This window comes from Macaca mulatta, chromosome 14, assembly GCF_049350105.2.
Source record: "Macaca mulatta isolate MMU2019108-1 chromosome 14, T2T-MMU8v2.0, whole genome shotgun sequence".
Classification (NCBI taxonomy): Eukaryota; Metazoa; Chordata; class Mammalia; order Primates; family Cercopithecidae; genus Macaca; species Macaca mulatta.
The window spans coordinates 7,356,119-7,378,471 of NC_133419.1; the positions used below are offsets into that span (position 1 = coordinate 7,356,119).

General features: G+C 54.0%; 1 protein-coding gene across 14 annotated transcripts in view; it reads right to left on the bottom strand.

The window, feature by feature from the left end:
• Positions 1–1,313: 1,313 nt before the first annotated feature.
• Positions 1,314–22,353, bottom strand: part of SYT12 (synaptotagmin 12) — a 42,456-nt gene continuing 21,416 nt past the window's right edge. For 3 of the 14 annotated variants that reach the window (XM_028833180.2, XM_015113600.3, XM_077962082.1), the window contains exons 3-8: positions 19,893–20,086; positions 11,355–11,747; positions 8,004–8,219; positions 7,143–7,263; positions 5,966–6,099; positions 1,314–3,604 (exon numbers count right to left, since the gene is read on the bottom strand). In XM_028833180.2, the coding sequence (XP_028689013.1) occupies positions 3,431–3,604; positions 5,966–6,099; positions 7,143–7,263; positions 8,004–8,219; positions 11,355–11,747; positions 19,893–20,086 (1,232 nt within the window). In that variant the 3' untranslated portion in view covers positions 1,314–3,430. Of the gene's footprint in view, positions 3,628–5,933; positions 6,136–7,110; positions 7,292–7,898; positions 8,220–11,354; positions 12,863–16,426; positions 16,483–17,828; positions 17,879–19,671; positions 19,727–19,892; positions 20,087–22,353 lie in introns of those variants that run through there. The other 11 variants (XM_077962085.1, XM_028833181.2, XM_077962084.1 and 8 more) reach the window with 9 other exon arrangements.

A 22,353-nucleotide genomic window follows, 5' to 3' on the forward strand; every position in this document is an offset into this window, starting at 1 on the left:
GACACCTTTGCTCAGGCAGTTTGAGACCCCCTCCCTCCTCCATGTGTACAGTCCCCCTGCTGCAAGGCCAGCTCTCATGCTTCTACCTCCTCCAGGAAGCCCTCCCTGGTCTCTGACCCCTTACAGGCTCCTGCCACAGCCCATCTCATTGGTTGCCTCAGAAGCTCTTCAGAGTCAGTCCCTGCGGTGGACAGGCCTCCCGGCAGCTGCTGGGAGTTCTCCATCAGCTCATCCCTATCCATGCTGAATGTCCCACGCTTGTGATCTTCCAGGGGTGAGGAGGGGAAGCCAGCAGCCGGGGACCCAGGGGGGTTTCTCTTATGCCCTCAGCACTACCTTCGAGGAGCTGGGGAAGGGGGCGCTGTTGCTGAGTGATTCAGAGCACTGGCTCTGTAACTAGACAGGCTGAGCTTGAGTCCCAGCTCTGTGGCTGTGTGGTCTTGGGCTAGTTACCTAACTTCTCTGAGCTCTTTTCCACATCTGCAAAAAAGGGGATGGCAGCAGCATCTACTCTGAAGTGTTGCGGGCTGAACACCAGCATTTGCTGAATGTGGAAGGCCTTTCTCCCCTTCAGGCCTCCCCCTTGGCTTCCTTCTTCCCACCCCCCTCACTTTGTTCTGGCCAAATGGATACACTGGCCAAGTTTTTGCTCCCTCGTGCCCTTTTGAATATGCGGTTCCCTGCCAGGAATGCTTCTCCTGCCATGTCTACCTGATCTCCTCCTTCTGGCCCTGAAGCCTCAGCTGGGTGTCACCACCAGGAAGCCTTCCTTAATACTCCCTGTCATCCTACTCTCTCCTGCCAGAGCTGGCTCAGTGGCTCCTCTGAGCTTCCCAAGGAGTCTGATGCATTGGTCTTTCCTTGTTTTTTTTTTTTTTTTTTTTTTAAAGACCTTTTTTTTTTTGAGTCTTGCTCTGTTGCCCAGGCTGGAGTGCAGTGGCACGATTTCAGCTCACTGCAGCCCCCGCCTCCCAGGTTCAAGCAGTTCTTCTGCCTCAGCCTCCCGAGTAGCTGAGATTACAGGCACGTGCCACGACACCTGGCTAATTTTTGTATTTTTAGTAGAGATGGGGTTTCGCCATGTTGGCCAGGCTGGTCTCAAACTCCTGACCTCAAGTGATCCACCCACCTTAGCCTCCTAAAGTGCTGGAATTACAGGTGTGAGCCACCATGCCCAGCCTGCATTGGTCCCTGTAATGGTCTCCTCAGCAGACATGGGGCTCACTCCCCTCTGGGCACCCAGTAGCAGGAAGGAGGGTGCACAGTAACCCATAGGAGGCCTGAGTCCCTGATTCCTAGAGAAGAGACGAAGGTGATTCAGGGCCGAGCAGGGCTCCCTGGAAGCCCCCTCTTCCCGCCCCAGCTTTATTTTGGTTCTAGAATCATTCCAGTCGGCATACCCCGTCCCCACCACGGCCATCCTGGGCACACAGTTAACATGTCATGCAGTCAGGGGGAGGGAGAGTAGGGAGAGGGCAGGGGGGTCAGTGGCCTGCACTGCACAGCCACTGGGTCAGAGAGAGTTGGGGTATCCCAGGCTACAAAGCCTTATCCAGCCTTGTGTTTCCTGGCCCTGGGCTGACCTCCTGCTGTGGCCACAGGGTAGACAGCCTGGCCTTGGGCCTGGGCCATGGCTGTGTCAGGTGGGGAGAGCCACCATCCTGCCTCCAGTTCCCTGGGCCCCTGTTCCAGCCCCTCCTCCCCCCATATCACTGGGGATAACTGGTTGGCCTGGGTCGCCATAGCTCACTAGTTATGGACCAAGGAACAGGGGCAGCCAGCCTTAAGGTCCATGCTGTCACCTGTGGGTGGCCCCACCGAGCAGATGATACCCCACCTGCTGGCCTGGGTGAGCTCAGACCTTCCCAGCACTCAGCCATGAAGGCAAGAAGCGGCTTCCTGGGACTGTGGGACGCCAGGCTGGGGACGATAAGCTCTGCCTGCTCTCCTCCCACTGGAGCTGGGGGGTAACCAAAGACTGATGCCAGTAAAGGTGCAACAGCCCAGCCCCTCTGCTTCTGGGTGGGAGCCCCAGGGTGCCTCTTACAGCCCAGGCCCCTGCCCCCACAGCAGTCAGGCCAAGGCGATGATCTTGAAGCCACACTTGCTTGTCTTCCTTCCTCCAGCCTCAGCTCCCTTTCTGGCTCTGGTAAGTTTCTCTTGGAGCACTCACCCGCAAGAAACTACTTGCCCAAGAATCCCCCTCTAAGATTTCGCTTCTCGGGAACTAGAAGCTAGGAGACCCAGTGTCGGGGGCACCCCCCGCCCTGTGATTGAGAGCCATCTCCTTCCTAGCCTGGCATTCAGTCTTATCCTGGCGTCCCTCAAACCGCCCTTCCACCCTGGCCTCTCTTGGCTTCCCATCAGGCCTCAGCCACCTGGGCTGTCCTTCCGCTGCCACCCCTCCAAGGTCCAGCCCGAGAGCCTCCTTGTCCACCACATCTTCCCAGGCACCTGCAGCCCACCAAGACCTCTGCAGCCAGTATTCTCTCTGCCCCACCCCTGCCACCTCCCAGGCTGAGACCTGCCTGAGGCGTCTTTCTCCCAGTGGGCCTGGAAGGGCATCAAATGCTTGCAGAGCCCGGGCCTGGTTTGCGCAGGACTGAGCACAACAACCTGTGTCTGGGCCTCTTTGGACCTCTGGTTCTTGCCATGTTTGAGGTCCGGGGAGTAGATTTCACAGAGAATAACTCTGGAGCCAGTGTTCCACGTGGCCAGCAGTCTTCCGCCTGGGCCTGGTCTCTTGGTCTCTTGGTCTCTTCTCTGGCCCTGAGGGAGGCCCTTCCTTGTATCCACTGCAGTGGGCTGAGGGCTGCATTTGTGATGGGAAGTTCACATCCTGCCATAGCTCAGGCTGGGCCCGCTGCCTGCAACATGCTCAGTTCTTTCCCTGCCCCTCCAAGTGCAGCTCCTACCTTGTCAAAGAGATACTTCCTGTTTCCCCAGCCCTCAGAGCCCCTGAGTCCACACAGCTGGGCTGCCATCAGCACTGAGCAGATCCTCAGGGGCAGGGGAGCTTGTCTTCCTGATGTCCTAAGGGCCAGGTTTGTTCGTGTTACTCCTGCTGGTGCCTAGCACAGTGCCTGGCCCCCAAGATTCGCTGGGTTCCAGAATATAGCCCGGCTTGGCAGCTGGCCTCCCCGGAGGAGCAGGGTTAAGGGAGCTTGAGATGGAGCACAGCTGTCCAGTGCCCAGCGCCCTCCCTCTGTCCTGGCCCAGCCACAGCTGGTCCTCAGCAGGAGAAGACCCTGGGGCCCTGGACACAAAGCCACGCCCACTCCTCTGCTGCAATCTGGACAGAGAGACCAGGATGGCTCATGAGGGACCCCAGTGTTCACGGCTCCAGCTGGGCTATGGAGAGGGCATCAGACAGAGCCGAGTGGGTACCAGGCTCCAGCAGCTCCATTGCCCACCTGGCCCGCCCTGGTTGCTAGTTTCGCCGGACAGCGTGCCACATGGACACAGGCCTGCGCAGCGTGGTCAACATCTGGTTCCAATGTGTGGTTCCCATGCCACTGGCTGATGGCCCAATGATGACATGGCCCACGTTGTCCCCACGGCCGTCGCTGCTGCTCTCAGCCACCGTCACGCGGAGAGACAGGTCCTGAGGAAGAGGCAACATGGGTGCTGAGGACCAGGAGCAGTCAGAGGCACTTCTTGGCTCCTGGGTTCAAGGCTACAAATGTCAGGCCCCAGTGGGGGCTCCCTGAATCCTCACTTCTGATCTAAGAGGTGAGGAGACTTGCCCCAGGTCACTCAGCAAATAAATGGCAGGCAAGAGTTTGAACTAGGCCCTCAGGCTTCTCTTGCTGCCTCCCTCCACAGCGGCAGCACCTGCCTGCCAGGGTTCAAATGCTGGCCTCCCCACTTCCCCCTCCTCCTTTTTTTTTTTTTTTTTTTTGAGACAGTCTCATTCTGTTGCTCAGGCTGGAGTACAGGGGCACGATCTTGGCTCACTGCAACCTCTGCCTCCCAGGTTCAACCGATTCTCCTGCTTCAGCCTCCCCAGTAGCTGGGATTACAGGCGCCTTCCATCATGCCTGGCTAATTTTTGTATTTTCAGTAGAGATGGGGGTTTCACCATGTTGGCCAGACTGGTCTTGAACTCCTGACCTCAGGTGATCACCCACCTCAGCCTCCCAAAGTGCTGGGATTACAGGCGTGAGCCACCATGCCTGGCCTCCACTTCCTTGCTGTGTGACCTTGGGCAGTGACTTGGGCTCTTGCTACCTCAGCCTCTCCATCTGTGAAATGGTGATGATAATATTTGTTCTGGTCGGGCGCGGTGGCTCACATCTGTAATCCTACCACTTTGGGAGGCCAAGGCAGGCAGATCACCTGAAGTCGGGAGTTCGAGGCCAGCCTGGCCAACATGGTAAAACCCTGTGTCTACCAAAAATACAAAAATTAGCTGGGCATCATGGTGCTTGCCTGTAATCCCAGCTACTTGGGAGGCTGAGGCAGGAGAATCACTTGAAACTGGGAAGCGGAGGTTGCAGTGAGCCGAGATCATGCCACTGCACTCCAGCCTGGGTGACAGAGCAAGACTCTGTCTCAAAGGAAAAAAAAAAAAAAATTGGGGCCAGGCGCAGTGGCTCACACCTGTAATCCCAGCACTTTGGGAGGCCGAAGTGGGCGGATCGCCTAAGGTCGGGAGTTCAAGACCAGCCTGGCCAGCATGGTGAAACCCCAACTCTACTAAAAATACAAAAATTAGCCGGCTGTGGTGGCAGGTGCCTGTAATCCCAGCTACTCGGGAAGCTGAGGCAGGAAAATCGCTTGAACCCAGGAGGCGGAGGTTGCAGTGAGCTGAGATCACACCATTGCACTCCAGCTTGGGCGACAGAGTGAGACTCCGTCTCAAAAAAAAAAAATTGGTTTCTATCTCATAGGGCTGTTTCGGAAACAAAATGAGTGAACTGTGTAGAACCTGCGCACAGTCAGAACATGCTATTACTGATATCACCACGTTGCACTCACAACCGAGGACAGGAGAGGCCGTGCCTGAGATGAGAGTGGGAGCTGAAACTCAGACCCAGCCCGATCTCTCTCCTCCCCCTCTTCCCACATGGTCCCCAGAAGTCTCTCGCTTTTAGAGGCTGTGGAGAAGTGGCACTATGACACCCGGGGGGAGGCAGAGGACACACGGGCAGCCTGCCCCACGAGGGTGGCAGGCGAAGGCTACGACACCCAGGATGGGCCAGAGATGCTGGGATGTGCCTGGGTTAGGAACACTCAGAGCGAGGCAGAGTTCTGGGCCTTTACGTACAGGCGGGGTCCCTGGGTTGGGGGAGATTAGGCGGGTTCTGTATAGCCCTGGGGCTATGGAGGCAGGTTTTGGCTCAAGGCACAAAGGACTTTCTCATTGTCAGGAGTGCGGAGGAGGGCTAGAGATAGTGACGGAAGGTGGTGTGAGCCCCATCCTCCGAGGCATGCAAGCAGGGCCCGAGCCCTAACCTCTGCAGTGCTCCCACCCGTGGTCTGTGATGTCCCTGCTGGGAGAGGTCTCCCTGGAGCATGTCACCTTTTGAAGACCACGGGAACTTGAGGAGTTCAGCAGAACCCTGAAATAGAGCCTGGGAGATTCAGAGCAGGAACTGTGGGTGCCTGGCTCACCCCGGCTCCTCTCTAGCCCTCTGCAATTCCTCCACCAGGAATGGTCCTCCCTCAGAGCTGGGTATCCCCTCCTGCAGGAAGCCCTCTCACCTGACTGCGGGAGTCTAGGACACTCTTAGTGGATTAGGGACTCTCCTGCCTGTCCCTTGTGAGCACCAAGAAAGCTGTGCCTGTGTCCCCAGCACCCACCCTAGGGCTGGCCCCAGTGGCACTCAATAACTGCTAGAAAGTGATGGCTGGAGGCAAACTGCTACCCCTGCAGGGGCCCTGAGAAGTGAAGGTGGAGAGATGTGGCAGCCCCAGAGCCCTGGGGTGACCTGGCCCCTTCCCGTCCCCCAGCCCCCCTCACCTGGAGCACAATGGCTGGCACTGAGAAGATCATGGCTTCGTTGAACACCGGGTTGGGGTCATCCCTCTTCACAGCTGTCTTCTTTTTGCTCATCTTCCTCCCATCCTGCAGCAGGTATACCTTGACGAAGGGGTCTGTGGGCAGGTGCAGCAGTGAGGGCCAGCGTCACACTCACTCACCACAGCCCTGCCCAGTCTGGCTCCACCCACCGACTCCAGACTCCTCAATGCTTTGCTGTTGCTGTGACCTCCTGCAGCCCCGCCCTTGGTCCTTTATTTTTTTTCCCATTTCACAGATGAGAAAACTGAGGCTCACACAGCATGTCAGGTGAGGGCTGGGCTTTGTGCTCAGGCAGCTGCCTCACAGCCCACGCCCTCCCCTCCTAGGATGCTGGGGGGAACTCAGCAGCCCTACCGTGTTCCTTCTATAAATGGCCCGAGTGCAGACGTCAGCCCTGAGTCACCAGGCACCCGCACAGCAGAGCCTGACTCAACCGTGTGCGGCTCTGAAATAACAAGTTGCCGTCTGCCCATCACCTATTGCCCACGGAGTGTCCTTGCTGCACCTGCCTGGAGCTGGCCCCTCCCCCGCTCCCCCGCGCCGTCCCAAGACTTGCAACTCCCAATAGATCAGGCTCCCCCAGCCCCCTGTCTTCAGTTCTCTAGAATACAGCTGCCTCCACGGTCACTGCTTTGAGAGGGACTGAGGGACTGGGGGCTCCTGCAGACCTAAGGCATGAGGTCCTGCCTGGCACCCACCTCAACCCCATGGCCCTGGTCCCTTTTTGGAGTCTGGGGTACTGCCCTGTCTCTGGGAATGGAGCCTCCATCATGAATTCCAGTTCCAGAAAACAGATGCCCACCTTGGTTCCCTGCCCAGTGCCCCCAGCCCTGAGTGCTGCCTCCTGCCCTCAGACCCCCCATCACTCTGACCCCCTTCACTCTGCCATCACAGGGGCCCCTGCCACCCTCCAGGGATCTCATGTTTCCCCCGTTGGATTAATTGTGCCCATGCCACCCCCTACCCATCTGCACGACTTCTGGGCTCAGCAAAGCTGAGGGGAACCTTGGCACTGTGTCCCACACTTGCTGATGCCTCCAGGTGCCCACAGCACAGCAGCTGGGCCACAGCTTCCACTGAGCCACATGGGGGAGCTGGGCTGCCTGCTGGGCCTTACCCGCTGTGGTCTTGTCATTGGTCCAGATGAGGTTCTTGGCCTTAACCACGACCACGGTGAGGCGCTCGGCTGTGGGGAGGTAGCTGAGGGAGAGCAGGATCTCCCCCACAGCATCGGCAGCCTGGGGGACAGATGGGTGGCTCAGAGGGCTTCTCTCCACCCGACGTGAGGGGTCCAGGGAAGGCCTTGGTTGCCAGGGAAAGGCTGAGGCTTCCTTCTCCACAGAGAAGTGGCTGCACCGGGGGCCCCTCAGCACAGGGCTCCAGGCTGGCAGGGACAGCCTGGAGAAAGGGACAGCCACCCACCCCCCGCCACTGCATGGAGCATGTCCCACCCCTCCCTTCCACCGGGTGTGGGCCCTGCCTGGGACCAAAGGCCAGAGGCGGCCTGTCAAATGTAGCTATCAAATGTAGTTTTGTTCCGTCATTGCAGGCCAAGGAAAACACTCTGCGGTAGTAATACGCAGCGATCCAAGTGGAATGGAATTCGATTCTTTGCTTAAACAGCAATGATGTTCTGTGAACATTCCTACAATTACAAAACTACAGTGCAGCTTGGCCTCTGTCTGAAATCATCCCCTCTAAGGCCAGAGGAATGTTTCTCTAGCAGAAGCGCAGTAGGGGTAGAGCCTCTGAAGCTTTGGTGGCAAAGCAGCAGAAGAGCTGTAAACAGTGGTTGGGATGTTTCTGAAATTTGCCTGCAGTAAGCGGTTTCCTCAGACGTGGCTCTGGTCTTCTTCTCTGCTCTCCTAATGACGTTGGGGTTCGGGCCATTGCTGAGGATGATGGAGTCCCTTAATGGGAGTGTATGTGTGTGCGCGCTCTTCCGAGGCGGACGAGTAGGCCGGGGCGGGTCACTTACCTTGTTCTGGTCCTGTAAATAGAGCCAGCCGCTGAAGGGCTGCAGCGGGAGGTCAAGCACAGAAAGCTTCAGCTCCACCACCCCCGTGCTGACGTTGCGCTCATCCTCATCGATGCCAAATACAGAAAACCGCAGGCTCTTCTGCTCCAGGGCTGTGGGATCCAGGGGGATGGAGAACTTCTCATCAAAGAAGATGGAGTAGGCATTCCTCTGGATCTGCAGGAGAAAGGGCCATGGAGGGCGCTAGGGGCCTGAGAGGCCGCAGCAGGGAGAGAGCACTGGACAGGGAGTCCAGAGGCCCAGGCTAGAGTCCTCGCTCTGTTGTCATGACACCTTCAATGCCAATCTTTCCTTTGGTGGCTCAGCCTTGAAGGTTTAAAAGCCTCCTGTCCTCTCCTCAGTGGTGGCCAATCTAGCGGCCTGGCGTTTGAAGCTCCCACAATCTGATCCCAACTAATTTCTGTCCTCAGTGCCCGTGGCACCCCAGAACCCTCCAGATGCCCTGGAGGAGGTGGTCTCCATCTTTCTTGCATCTGCTCGAGTCTAGCCCTAGGCCAGGCAAGCAGTGGAGTGGGACAGTTGTCTGTGGAGTCACGAGCCACTGATGTCCCAGGTTCCTGAAGAGCCTGGCCCAGGACTGTTTGAACACCGTAGGCTGGATGGGTGGATGGAAGGGAGGACTAGGCGAGGTTGGGCCAACTCGGTTTCCAAGCCCAGTCCTGCCTGGTGGGCGCCACTGGCCTCCTCCCAGGAAGTCGTGGGCGGGCCCCCGGGAAGGTGCATTGCGGGCACTGTCTCTGGGGAATGGGGGGGGGGATGCTTTAGTCACTGCCTGGCGATATTTAAAGAAAGGTGTTCTCATCCTTGGACCCTGCCTGAGGCTGAGGGGCTGCCTAGCCTGGGGGCAGCACCCCCTGTGGGATTGCCCAGGCTGTTATGCTGGGAAGCTTGCCTTCCCCAGAATAAATCCCCCAGGGCCACCAGCCACCATGACCACACTCTTCTGTCACTGCCTGGGCATGGAAAGGCTCTTCTCACAGTGCTCACGTTCCCTACACAACCCCTTGCTTTTGAAGGGCTCCTGGCCTCCAAGGGATAAAGCCCACCTGGCCTCCTGACCTCCTGACCTCGGCATTCAGGCTGGTCATGATCTGGCTCCACCTGTCCCTCCTTCGGCTAAATTAGCCTCTCAGCTGTCCCCTGCTCATGGGGGCCTGGGCTCCCCAACCAGCCATTCTCTGAACATGTGCTTTGTGCGCACATGGGTGGAGGAGGATGGAACCCTGGGTTCGAGTCCCGGACCTCCTGCTTCCTTACTGGGGTTGTCTTGGGCAAAGCACTTTCCCGAGCCTCAGTTTCCTCCTCTGTAAGATGCCCTAACAATCCGTCCTGTTGGCCTCAGGGGCTAATGAGAGAATCATGGCTGTGCTAGGCTCTGTGAACCAGGTTCTCAGCACACATCAGGCTGTGGTGGCTGCTGTCTGCCAATGACCCTCCTCCAGGAATGCGTCCTGAACCACCCAGAGTCCTCTAGGCAGCCCAGACCACAGGCAACATGGCTGGGCACGACAGGAGCTCTGCACGGTTCTGAGAGCCAACCTATGGGGCACTGACCCGGGCTGGGCTAAGAACTCCACATATGTTAACCCATCTCTTTCTCAATAACCATGATGCCCATTTGACAGATGGGGAAATTGAGTCATGGGGTGCTAAACTGACTTACCCAAGGTCATACTGCTAGGAAGAGGTGGAACCAGGATTTGAACCCAGGCAATCAGGCTCCAAGGTCCTGCTCCTAATCGCCTACTATACTGACTCTCAGAAGCTGGGCCACCCCAACGTGTTGCCTAAACACGCCCTCCTTGCACTCTGGTCACAGGCCATCCCCATCCTTCAGCCCAGATGTGGCTCTGTTGGCTTGGCTCTGTGAGGTACAGGGATGTGTGAAGGGTAGCCTAAGGGACTGGGTGCCTTCCCTGCCCCTCACGCTTTATTCTTCACCCTTCCCCACTCTGCTCTGGCCCTGAGAGTTGACCTCCATGGGCTGTGTCAACAGATTCCCTTGGCCTTTGGCTTCTGGTCAGGTCAACCAGTGGAGGTCACCAGAAGGAAACTGGAGGGGGAGGGAGGTCCTTCTCTGCAGTATTGCTGCGGGACGACCATGTCCCTTGGCCAAAGGGCGCAGCTCCCACCAAGGTAGCCCTTTCCACAAAAGGTGGCCCTCTATCCTCTTGGGCCCAGTAACCTCACCTTCCCCTCATCCCTTCAGATCTAGAGTGGGACCGCCCCTCCTGTTACACCCCTCCAGGGTACCATGCCATCCCTGAGGTCGCCTCACAACCCATCTGCGCCACTCTAAACGTTCTTGTTATTTTCATTTTTAAAATTTATTTATTTATTTATTATTTTTGAGGTGGAGTCACTTTGTCGCCCAGGCTGGAGTGCAGTGGCATGATCTTGGCTCACTGCAACCTCCGCCTCCTGAGTTCAAGCAATTCTCCTGCCTCAGCCACCCAAATAGCTGGGATTACAGGTGTGCACCACCATGCCTGGCTAATTTTTGTATTTTTGGGAGAGATGGGGTTTCAGCATGTTGACCAGGCTGGTTTCAAACACCTGACCTCAGGTGATCCACCTGCCTCAGCCTTCCAAGGGGCTGGGATTACAGGTGTGAGCCACTGCGCCCACCCCTATTTTTATTTTTTGAGACAGGGTCTCATTCTGTCACCCAGGCTAGAGTGCAGTGGTGCAATCGTGGCTTATTGCAGCCTCAACCTCCTGGACTCAAGTGATCCTCCCACCTCAGCCTCCTGAATAGCTGGGACTATACATTAGCTGGCACTACCACACCCAGCTACATTTTTTTTTTTTTTCTGTTAGAGAAGGAATTTTGCCGTGTTGCTTAGGCTGGCCTTCAACTCCTGGTTAGGCTCAAGCGATCCTCCCACCTTGGCCTCCCAAAGTGCTGGGATTACAGGCATGAGTCACTGTACCTGGACAGTCCTGTTATTAAGCTCTCCCCAAATTAGCCCTCTTGAGCATGTCATCCCTTTTCTGCTGGGACCCCATGTTGACACAGGGCAGATGTGGACAGGGACAGTTGCCACACTCTGTATTCACCTAGCAGGAGAGCTAAGAACGCCACACAATGGGAGCCTTCAGGTGGAGCCCCCCACCTCCCGGCTCTGTATGGAGCTTTCTCTACCGTCTGAAGCTTCAGCTCTAGGATCAGCATCCATATTTGCGCTCTAGTGCCTTCCTGGGATCCTGCCGGGCCCCACCGCCCTGTCTGCCTGGGAGGCGTCTAGTGAGCCCAGAGCACCCTTGTGCCCCACCCTAAGCCCCACTTACCCGGGAAATGCCCACGATCTGCTCGTCGGGCAGCAGGCTGACGCGCATGAAGCAGGACTCGAAGCTGGCCTCCTCCTGCTCCAGGAGGTCCTTGCCCTGCAGCACTGCCACGTGCAGGGTGTGGGAGGCAGCGTCGTACTCCATGCTCACCTCCACCTGGCCCAGGGTGAAGTCCTGCCCAAAGGTGTTGCTCACGGAGGAGATGGAGTTCAGGGAGTCGGCCGACTGGGACTTCCGGAGGGTCCCACAGTGGGCTAGGTCCAACTCCCGGCCCATCAGCTCCAGAGGCCCCAGCTCACTGATGCTCTCAAAAGTGTCCTCAATGCTGAGACTGCCTTTGCGGCTGGATGATCCCCGCGTGCTGGCCTGCTGGGCATTCCAGGCAGGCACTCTCTGGGGATGAGAAAGAGGGATGTGGGAGCATCATGGGGGTCATAGGCAGGGTCACTGGGAGACGTCAAAGAGATGAGTAAGTCCTGTTCATTCTCGAATCTCCAAGTTCCCCTTTCACAGAAGCCCTGCATCCCTTAGCTAGGAAGGTCCTTGTTTAATATTATTTCATGTCACTTATTTATTTATTTATTTTTTTGAGACCGCGTTTCACTCTTGTTGCCCAGGCTGGAGTGCAATGGCGCGATCTTGACTCACTGCAACCTCTCCCTCCAGGGTTCAAGTGATTCTCCTGCCTCAGCCTCCTGAGTAGCTGGGATTACAGGCATGCGCCACCATGCTTGGCTAATTTTGTATTTTTAGTAGAGACAGGGTTTCTCCATGTTGGTCAGGCTGGTCTCGAACTCCCAACCTCAGGTGATCTGCCCACCTACCTCAGCCTCCCAAAGTGCTGGGATTACAGGCCTGAGCCACCGTGCCCAGCCTAGGGGTACACGAGACTTTTTTTTTTTTTTTTTTGAGCCAGAGTCTCACTCTGTCATCAGGCTAGAGTGCAGTGGCACGATCTCGATTCACTGCAACCTCCACCTCCTGGGTTCAAGCAATTCTCCTGCCTCAGCCTCCTGAGGACCTGGGATTACAGGTGTGCACCACCACGTCTGGCTAATTTTGTATTTTTAGTAGAGACGGGGTGTCTACATGTTGGCCAGGCTGGTCTCAAACTCTTGACCTCAGGCAATCTGCCCGCCTCGGCCTCTCAAAGTGCTGGGATTACAGGCGTGAGTCACTGCACCTGGCCAACTATTTATTTATTTATTTATTTTTTGAGACAAAGTCTTGCTGCATTGCCCAGGCTGGAGTGCAGTGGCACAATCTTGGCTCACTGCAACCTCTGCCTCCTGGGTTCAAGCAATTCTCTTGCCTCAGCCTCCCAAGTAGCTGGGACTACAGGCACCTGCCACCACACCCAGCTAATTTTTGTATTTTTAGTAGAGACAGGGTTTCACTACGTTGGCCAAGCTGGTCTTGAACTCCTGACCTCATGATCCACCTGCCTTGGCCTCCCAAAGTGCTGAGATTACAGGCGTGAACCACCGCGCCTGGCCCCTCAACTTTTTCTTAACATGTTTATTTGTAGGGACAGAATTCCATACGTCAAGTTGTCGATTGCAGTGATGTTTAGAAAAAGGAAAAACAGCTAGCACCCTAAGTGTCCCAGAAGAAGAACGGGTAAGAATACCAGAAGCCAGCCACTCAAGAGATGATGGAGCAGCCACAAGGGAATTTTACAACACAGGAAGCTTTCATGTTGGGTGACGCTCACCCAAATATTAATTTTTTTTTTCCCTTGGCCAGTCACGGTGGCTCACGCCTGTAATACCAGCACTTTGGGAGGCTGAGGTGGCAGATCGCCTGAGGTCAGGAGTCCAAGACCAGCCTGGCCAACATGGTGAAACCCTGTCTCTACTAAAACTACAAAAATTAGCTGGGTGTGGCAGCATGCGCCTGTAATCTCAGCTACTCAGGAGGCTGAGGTAGGAGAACTGCTTGAACCCAGGAGGCGGAGGTTGCAGCGAGCCAAGATTACGCCGTTACACTCCAGCCTGGGCGACAGGGTGAGACTCCGGCTCAAAAACAAATAAATAAATAAATATTTTTATTTTCCTTAAATTGACCTTGGGATTTGAGAAAACAAGAACCTTTTATACCACAAACATCTTCCATGCCTTCATTACCATAATTTTTTTTTTTTTTTTTGAGACAGGGTCTCACTTGCCCAGGGTGGAGTGCGATCACAGCTTTCCACAGCCTCAATCTTCTGGGCCCAAGCGATCCTCCCACCTCACTCTCCCAAGTGTCTGCGACCACAGGCGTGAGCTACTACACCTGGCTATTTTTTTTTTTTTTTAATTTTGAGACGGAGTCTCGCTCTGTTGCCCAGGCTGGAGTGCAGTGGCCGGATCTCAGCTCACTGCAAGTTCCGCCTCCAGGGTTCACGCCATTCAGCTGCCTCAGCCTCCCGAGTAGCTGGGACTACAGGCGCCCGCCACCTTGCCCGGCTAGCTTTTTGTATTTTTTAGTAGAGATGGGGTTTCACCGTGTTAGCCAGGATGGTCTCGATCTCCTGACCTCGTGATCCGCCCGTCTTGGCCTCCCAAAGTGCTGGGATTACAGGCTTCAGCCACCGCGCCCGGCCTATTTTTTTTTTTTTTTTTTTAAGATGGTGTCTCACTGTGTTGCCTAGGCTGGAGTGCAGTGGCATGAGCTCAGCTCATTGCAAACTCCACCTCCTGGGTTCAAGAGATTCTCCTGCCTCAGCCTCCCAAGTAGCTGGAACTACAGGCATGCCCCACCACACCCAGCTAATTTTTTGTATTTTTAGTAGAGACGGCCTTTCTCCATGTTGGTCAGGCTGGTCTCGAACTCCCAACCTCAGGTGATCTGCTCGCCTCGGCTTCCCAAAGTGCTGAGATTACAGGCATGAGCCACCGCGCCCAGCCACATCTGGCTAATTTATTTATTTATTGGTAGAGATGAGATCTTGCTTTGTTGCCCAGGCTGGTCTCCAACTCCTGGGCTCAAGAGATCCTTCTGCCTTGGCTACCCAAAATGCTGAGATCACAGACATGAGACACTGCACCTGGCTGCTTACCATAATTTTCATGGTTCCCCAATTTTCCATTGAGCAGATAATCATAATTTAATTCACTCTTTCGCACTGTTGGACACTTACGTTGTTTCTACTTTTTCAGAAATACAAATGCTGCAGTATCGAATAGCTTTCTTAAAATCCTGGCTCAGAGGACACCGTCCCTTGAAGGTTTTTTGTTTTTGTTTTTGATGGAGTCTCACTCTGTTGCCCAGGCTGGAGTGCACTGCCGCGATCTCGGCTCCTGGGTTCAAGCAATTCTCGTGTCTCAGCCTCCTGAGTAGCTGGGATTACAGGCGCCTGCCACCATGCCCAGCTAATTTTGTTTTGTTTTGTTTTGTTTGAGACGGAGTTTTGCTCTCGTTGCCCAGGCTGGAGTGCAATGGCATGATCTCAGCTCACCGCAACCTTTACTTCCCGGGTTCAAGCAATTCTCCTGCCTCAGCCTCCCAAGTAACTGGGATTACAGGCATGTGCCACCACGTCCGGCCAATTTTGTACTTTTAGTAGAGATGGGGTTTCTCCATGTTGGTCAGGCTGGTCTCGAACTCCCGACCTCAGGTGATCAACCAGTCTCAGCCTCTCAAAGTGCTGGGATTACAGGCGTGAGCCGCCGCGCCCAGTCAGTCCTTTGAAGGCTTTTTTTTTTTTTTTTTTTTTTGAGATGGAGTCTCGCTCTGTCGCCCAGACTGGAGTGCAGTGGCGTGATCTCAGCTCACTGCAAGCTCCGCCTTCCGGGTTTACGCCATTCTCCTGCCTCAGCCTCCCGAGTAGCTGGGACTACAGGCGCCCGCCACCTCGCCCGGCTAGTTTTTTGTATTTTTTTAGTAGAGACGGGGTTTCACTATGTTAGCCAGGATGGTCTCGATCTCCTGACCTCGTGATCCGCCCGTCTCGGCCTCCCAAAGTGCTGGGATTACAGGCGTGAGTCACTGCACCTGGCCAACTATTTATTTATTTATTTATTTTTTGAGACAAAGTCTTGCTGCATTGCCCAGGCTGGAGTGCAGTGGCACAATCTTGGCTCACTGCAACCTCTGCCTCCTGGGTTCAAGCAATTCTCTTGCCTCAGCCTCCCAAGTAGCTGGGACTACAGGCACCTGCCACCACACCCAGCTAATTTTTGTATTTTTAGTAGAGACAGGGTTTCACTACGTTGGCCAAGCTGGTCTTGAACTCCTGACCTCATGATCCACCTGCCTTGGCCTCCCAAAGTGCTGAGATTACAGGCGTGAACCACCGCGCCTGGCCCCTCAACTTTTTCTTAACATGTTTATTTGTAGGGACAGAATTCCATACGTCAAGTTGTCGATTGCAGTGATGTTTAGAAAAAGGAAAAACAGCTAGCACCCTAAGTGTCCCAGAAGAAGAACGGGTAAGAATACCAGAAGCCAGCCACTCAAGAGATGATGGAGCAGCCACAAGGGAATTTTACAACACAGGAAGCTTTCATGTTGGGTGACGCTCACCCAAATATTAATTTTTTTTTTCCCTTGGCCAGTCACGGTGGCTCACGCCTGTAATACCAGCACTTTGGGAGGCTGAGGTGGCAGATCGCCTGAGGTCAGGAGTCCAAGACCAGCCTGGCCAACATGGTGAAACCCTGTCTCTACTAAAACTACAAAAATTAGCTGGGTGTGGCAGCATGCGCCTGTAATCTCAGCTACTCAGGAGGCTGAGGTAGGAGAACTGCTTGAACCCAGGAGGCGGAGGTTGCAGCGAGCCAAGATTACGCCGTTACACTCCAGCCTGGGCGACAGGGTGAGACTCCGGCTCAAAAACAAATAAATAAATAAATATTTTTATTTTCCTTAAATTGACCTTGGGATTTGAGAAAACAAGAACCTTTTATACCACAAACATCTTCCATGCCTTCATTACCATAATTTTTTTTTTTTTTTTTGAGACAGGGTCTCACTTGCCCAGGGTGGAGTGCGATCACAGCTTTCCACAGCCTCAATCTTCTGGGCCCAAGCGATCCTCCCACCTCACTCTCCCAAGTGTCTGCGACCACAGGCGTGAGCTACTACACCTGGCTATTTTTTTTTTTTTTTAATTTTGAGACGGAGTCTCGCTCTGTTGCCCAGGCTGGAGTGCAGTGGCCGGATCTCAGCTCACTGCAAGTTCCGCCTCCAGGGTTCACGCCATTCAGCTGCCTCAGCCTCCCGAGTAGCTGGGACTACAGGCGCCCGCCACCTTGCCCGGCTAGCTTTTTGTATTTTTTAGTAGAGATGGGGTTTCACCGTGTTAGCCAGGATGGTCTCGATCTCCTGACCTCGTGATCCGCCCGTCTTGGCCTCCCAAAGTGCTGGGATTACAGGCTTCAGCCACCGCGCCCGGCCTATTTTTTTTTTTTTTTTTTTAAGATGGTGTCTCACTGTGTTGCCTAGGCTGGAGTGCAGTGGCATGAGCTCAGCTCATTGCAAACTCCACCTCCTGGGTTCAAGAGATTCTCCTGCCTCAGCCTCCCAAGTAGCTGGAACTACAGGCATGCCCCACCACACCCAGCTAATTTTTTGTATTTTTAGTAGAGACGGCCTTTCTCCATGTTGGTCAGGCTGGTCTCGAACTCCCAACCTCAGGTGATCTGCTCGCCTCGGCTTCCCAAAGTGCTGAGATTACAGGCATGAGCCACCGCGCCCAGCCACATCTGGCTAATTTATTTATTTATTGGTAGAGATGAGATCTTGCTTTGTTGCCCAGGCTGGTCTCCAACTCCTGGGCTCAAGAGATCCTTCTGCCTTGGCTACCCAAAATGCTGAGATCACAGACATGAGACACTGCACCTGGCTGCTTACCATAATTTTCATGGTTCCCCAATTTTCCATTGAGCAGATAATCATAATTTAATTCACTCTTTCGCACTGTTGGACACTTACGTTGTTTCTACTTTTTCAGAAATACAAATGCTGCAGTATCGAATAGCTTTCTTAAAATCCTGGCTCAGAGGACACCGTCCCTTGAAGGTTTTTTGTTTTTGTTTTTGATGGAGTCTCACTCTGTTGCCCAGGCTGGAGTGCACTGCCGCGATCTCGGCTCCTGGGTTCAAGCAATTCTCGTGTCTCAGCCTCCTGAGTAGCTGGGATTACAGGCGCCTGCCACCATGCCCAGCTAATTTTGTTTTGTTTTGTTTTGTTTGAGACGGAGTTTTGCTCTCGTTGCCCAGGCTGGAGTGCAATGGCATGATCTCAGCTCACCGCAACCTTTACTTCCCGGGTTCAAGCAATTCTCCTGCCTCAGCCTCCCAAGTAACTGGGATTACAGGCATGTGCCACCACGTCCGGCCAATTTTGTACTTTTAGTAGAGATGGGGTTTCTCCATGTTGGTCAGGCTGGTCTCGAACTCCCGACCTCAGGTGATCAACCAGTCTCAGCCTCTCAAAGTGCTGGGATTACAGGCGTGAGCCGCCGCGCCCAGTCAGTCCTTTGAAGGCTTTTTTTTTTTTTTTTTTTTTTGAGATGGAGTCTCGCTCTGTCGCCCAGACTGGAGTGCAGTGGCGTGATCTCAGCTCACTGCAAGCTCCGCCTTCCGGGTTTACGCCATTCTCCTGCCTCAGCCTCCCGAGTAGCTGGGACTACAGGCGCCCGCCACCTCGCCCGGCTAGTTTTTTGTATTTTTTTAGTAGAGACGGGGTTTCACTATGTTAGCCAGGATGGTCTCGATCTCCTGACCTCGTGATCCGCCCGTCTCGGCCTCCCAAAGTGCTGGGATTACAGGCGTGAGCCACTGCGCCCGGCCCCTTTGAAGGCTTTTGACAAGCGTTGCCGAAATGCTCTTTGGAAAAGCGGGGTTTTTTTTGAGACAGAGTCTCGCTCTGTCAACCAGACTGGAGTGCAGTGGCACAATCTTGGCTCACTGCAACCTCTGCCTCCCAGGTTCAAGTGATTCTCGTGCTCAGCCTCCCGAGTAGCTGGTATTACAGGCATGTGTCACCACACCCAGCTAATTTTTGTATTTTTAGTAGAGACAGGGTTTCACCATGTTGGCCAGTCTGATCTTGAGCTCCTGCCCTCAGGTGATCCACCCACCTCGGCCTCCCAAAGTGCTGGTATTACAGACGTCAGCCACCACGCCAGGCCTGGAAAAGTTTTTTCAAATTTACACTCCCCCAACAGCATGTGAGATAGTCCCCCCAGACACCTTAAGTGAGTGAGCATGAGGGACTCTAATCTGGTAATAGATTCTGGCTGTGCTTTCTGGAACTCTACATGACATTCGGAAAATTCTCTGCCATGTGTTAAATGATAAAACATTCGGCAACGTATAGTGAGAGCCCTAAGAATGTGTGTGCCCCCGATACAACAATTCCACATGTGGACATCCATCCAAAGTACACTATCCCAAATGAAGACAAAGTTTTACATACAGAACATCCACTGCATTATTTATCATGACATTTAGTCAATCATGGCACATGCACAAAAAGGAATCTCCTACAGCCATTACAATAATGCTTCTGATGTGTGTTCAACAGTATGTCAAAATGCTTCAGCTACAAGGGAGGTGAAAAGAGAAGGACCTGGCACGGTGGTGCACGCCTGTAATTCTAGCACTTTTCGAGGCCGAGGCGGGCAGATCTCTTGAGCCCAGGAGTTTGAGGCCAGCCTGGCCAACGTGGTGAAACCCTGTCTCTACAAAAAACAAAAAAAATTAGCTAGGCATCGTGGCTTGGGCCTGTAGTCCCAGCTACTTATGAGGCTGAGGTGGGAGGATTGCTTGAGCCCAGGAGGTGAAGGTCACAGTGAATTGAGATTGTGCCAGAGCACTCCAGCCTGGGTGACAGAGTGAGACCCTGTCTCAAAAAAAAAAAAAAAAAAAACAAAAAAAAAAAAACAAAAAAAAAAGAAAAAAGAAAGAAAGAAGAAATAAATATATCAGGTTACTCTGGACACGTTCCTATGGGGTAGCCCTCCTCCACAAGGAGCATTTTGAAAAAAAAAAAAAAGAAAGAAAGAAAAAGAAAGAAAAGAAAGAAGAAAGAAAGAAAGAAAGAAAGAAGGAAAGAAAGAAGACGTTAGTAGTTCAAAAGCAGGCCGGGTGTGATGACTCATGCCAGCACTTTGGGAGGTCGAGGCAGATGGATCACCTGAGGTCAGGAGTTCGACACCAGCCTGACCAACATGGTGAAACCCCATCTCTACTAAAAATACGAAACTGACTGGGCATGGTGGTGCACGCCTATAATCCCAGCTACTTGGGAGGCTGAGGCAGGAGAATCGCTTGAACCCAGGAGGCAGAGGTTGCAGTGAGCCCAGATCATGCCATTGCACTCCAGCCTGGGCAACAAGAGGGAAACTCTATCTCAAAAAAAAAAAAAAAAAAAAAAAAAAGGTGCGGATGTGAAAGGGGAGGAGGGAGGCCTACTCCCCTTCAAAGGAGGACATCAACCAGGAGGAGGCGGTGATGGAGGGGAGGGAGAGGGGCTGAAGGCCGATCTGAGTGGATGTGGGGGCATGGGGTTGCACTCGCTGTGCACCTGCAGGAGCAGAAGCCTCACCTTCTGCCTGGCCTCCGCGCAGCTCTCGCCGTACTTCTGCTGAAGGTACCTGTAGTCGTAATTGGGGAACGGAGAGGGGCTGGGGAAGCTCCCCGACGTCCAGAGCTTCCACAGGCTCACAGCTGCGATTCCCAGCAGGGCCAGGGCCCCTGCAGCATAGACACCCACCTCCCAGCCAGGGGGGCTCTTGATGACTGCAAGGCAAGGGCAGCCTCTCATTAGGGCTTCCTAGTGGATACAGACCCCCACCCGGGGAGCAGCACTGACTTCTTCATTGAATGGATATTTATTGGATGCCTACTATGTGCTAGGTGCTGGAGATCCCATGTCGAACAAGACATACACTTCCCCGTGTTGCTTGGGACCAGAAGTGTTTTGGATTTCAGGTTTTTTCTGATTTGGGGATATTTACATTACACTTATAGGTTAAGCACTCCTAATCCAAATATCTGAAATCCAGAATGCTCCAATGGACATTTCCTTTCAGCATCATGTCGGCCCGCAAAAAATTTCAGATTTTCGATTTTGGATTTTTGGATTGAGGATGATCAGCCGGTGTACGTAATATCCAGAACAGGCAAATCTACGTAGACAGAATTGACACCAGTCTATACAGTAGATTAGTGACTGTCAGGGGCTGGAAAGTTGGGAGAAATAGGGTTTCTTTGGGGGATGATGAAAATATTCTAAAAATGGATTGTGTGGCTGGTCACACAATATACTAAAAACCACTGAATTGTACACTTTCAGTGGGTAAATTGCGCAGTATGTGAATCTCATCTCTCCGTGAATCTCTTACCAAAACAAACAAACAACTCACCCACAAGTGAGGTGGCTGCAGGCTGTGCAGGGCTCGGAGACAAATCCGGATGCTCAGAGGCTTTTGCTCTGCTGATGAGTCAATAACCTTCCCTCTCTGAGCCTTGCTGCCCCCGAAAACGGAAATTAACAACCCCCTCAACTGTGGCAGGCGCGTCCTCCCCAGCACCGTGCTTGGCACGAGGCAGGACCACACACATTCCAAGGTTTTGCCTCCCTCTCCTAGGAAATCTGGCTCTGCTTCCCCACAGGAAGCCAAGGAGACACTGGGATTCATTCTGCAGGTCACAGTGCTGGCAAATACAGCTCTCTAAACTGTTCTTAGTACTGTGTCTGTCTCAATTCAAGTGAGGAAACTGAGGCACAGAAAGACTAAAGAACTTGCTCAAGGTCACAGAGCCCAGAAGGGGTGATCCTGGGACTCCAACTCTGGCAGCCTGACCCCAAAGCAAGCGGGGTAACCACTGCCCCACCCGGCCTCAACCCTGCACAGTTCCCTTGCAGCAAAGTGGAGAGAGGCGCGAAGGGCATCTCAGGGCTGGAGATGGATCACTGCACATCCATCGAGCACCCACCCTGGTGCGCCAGCAGCCTATGGGCACAGGTAGCCAGGGCTAAGTCAGCCCCAGGCCAAGTCCCTGTCCTTAAGTAGCTGGCAATCTAGGGGGTGGTGTGGGGCAGGCAAATAAATAGACAAATCAGCGTACTGGGAATGGGAGCAGCCCAGGAAGGTTTCCCGGAGGAGGGACATGTAAGCCGAGATATCAGGAGGGGCAAGAAGTGTGCCAGGCCACAGCAACAGGAGCTGGAAGTCAAGGGCAGGAAGAATAGAGGGGTATAAAAAGCCCAGAGTGGGCAGAGTGCCTGGGGGAGGGAGGGAGGGGACCTGGGGCTAGAGAAGTTCCTCATCACTGCTGCCCTGAAGCCCAGATGCACTGGAATGGAGCACACAGTGGGGCAGCCCTTCTAGGCTGCCCTGCTGTCTACTGAGCCACCTTTAGCCAGATCCACAGCACTGACTCACTGGCCTCCAGCCCTGACGCCCTCCCAGCACTAAGCACCCTGTGAGGCTCTACTTTCTTTTCTTTTCTTTTTCTTTTTTTTTCTGTTTTTTTTTTTTTGTTTGTTTGTTTGTTTGTTTGTTTTTGAGATAGAGTTTCGCTCTCGTTGCCCAGGCTGGAGTGCAGTGGCACTATCTCAGCTCATTGCAACCTCTGCCTCCTGGGTTCAAGCTATTCTCCTGCCTCAGCCTCCCGAGTAGCTGGAATTACAGGCGTCCACCACCGCGCCCGGCTAATTTTTGTATTTCTAGTAGAGACAGGGTTTCACCATGTTGGCCAGGCTGATCTTGAACTCGTGACCTCAGGTGATCCGCCCACCTCAGCCTCCCAAAGTGCTGGGATTACAGGTGTGAGCCACCGCGCCCGGCCATGGCCCTACTTTCTAAAAGAGGAAAACTGAGACCAAGGAAGGGTAACGGGCACATCTGTTTCTCCACTCAAGGCCATCGGTGAGAAACGGCAGAGCCGGGCACAGGTACCTTGGCTTCCAGGCAAGTCACCCAGCACCTCTGGGCTTCAGACTCTGTCTGGAAAATGCAGATGACAAGAACATCCCCCATCTAGCGGAACCACTCTGATGA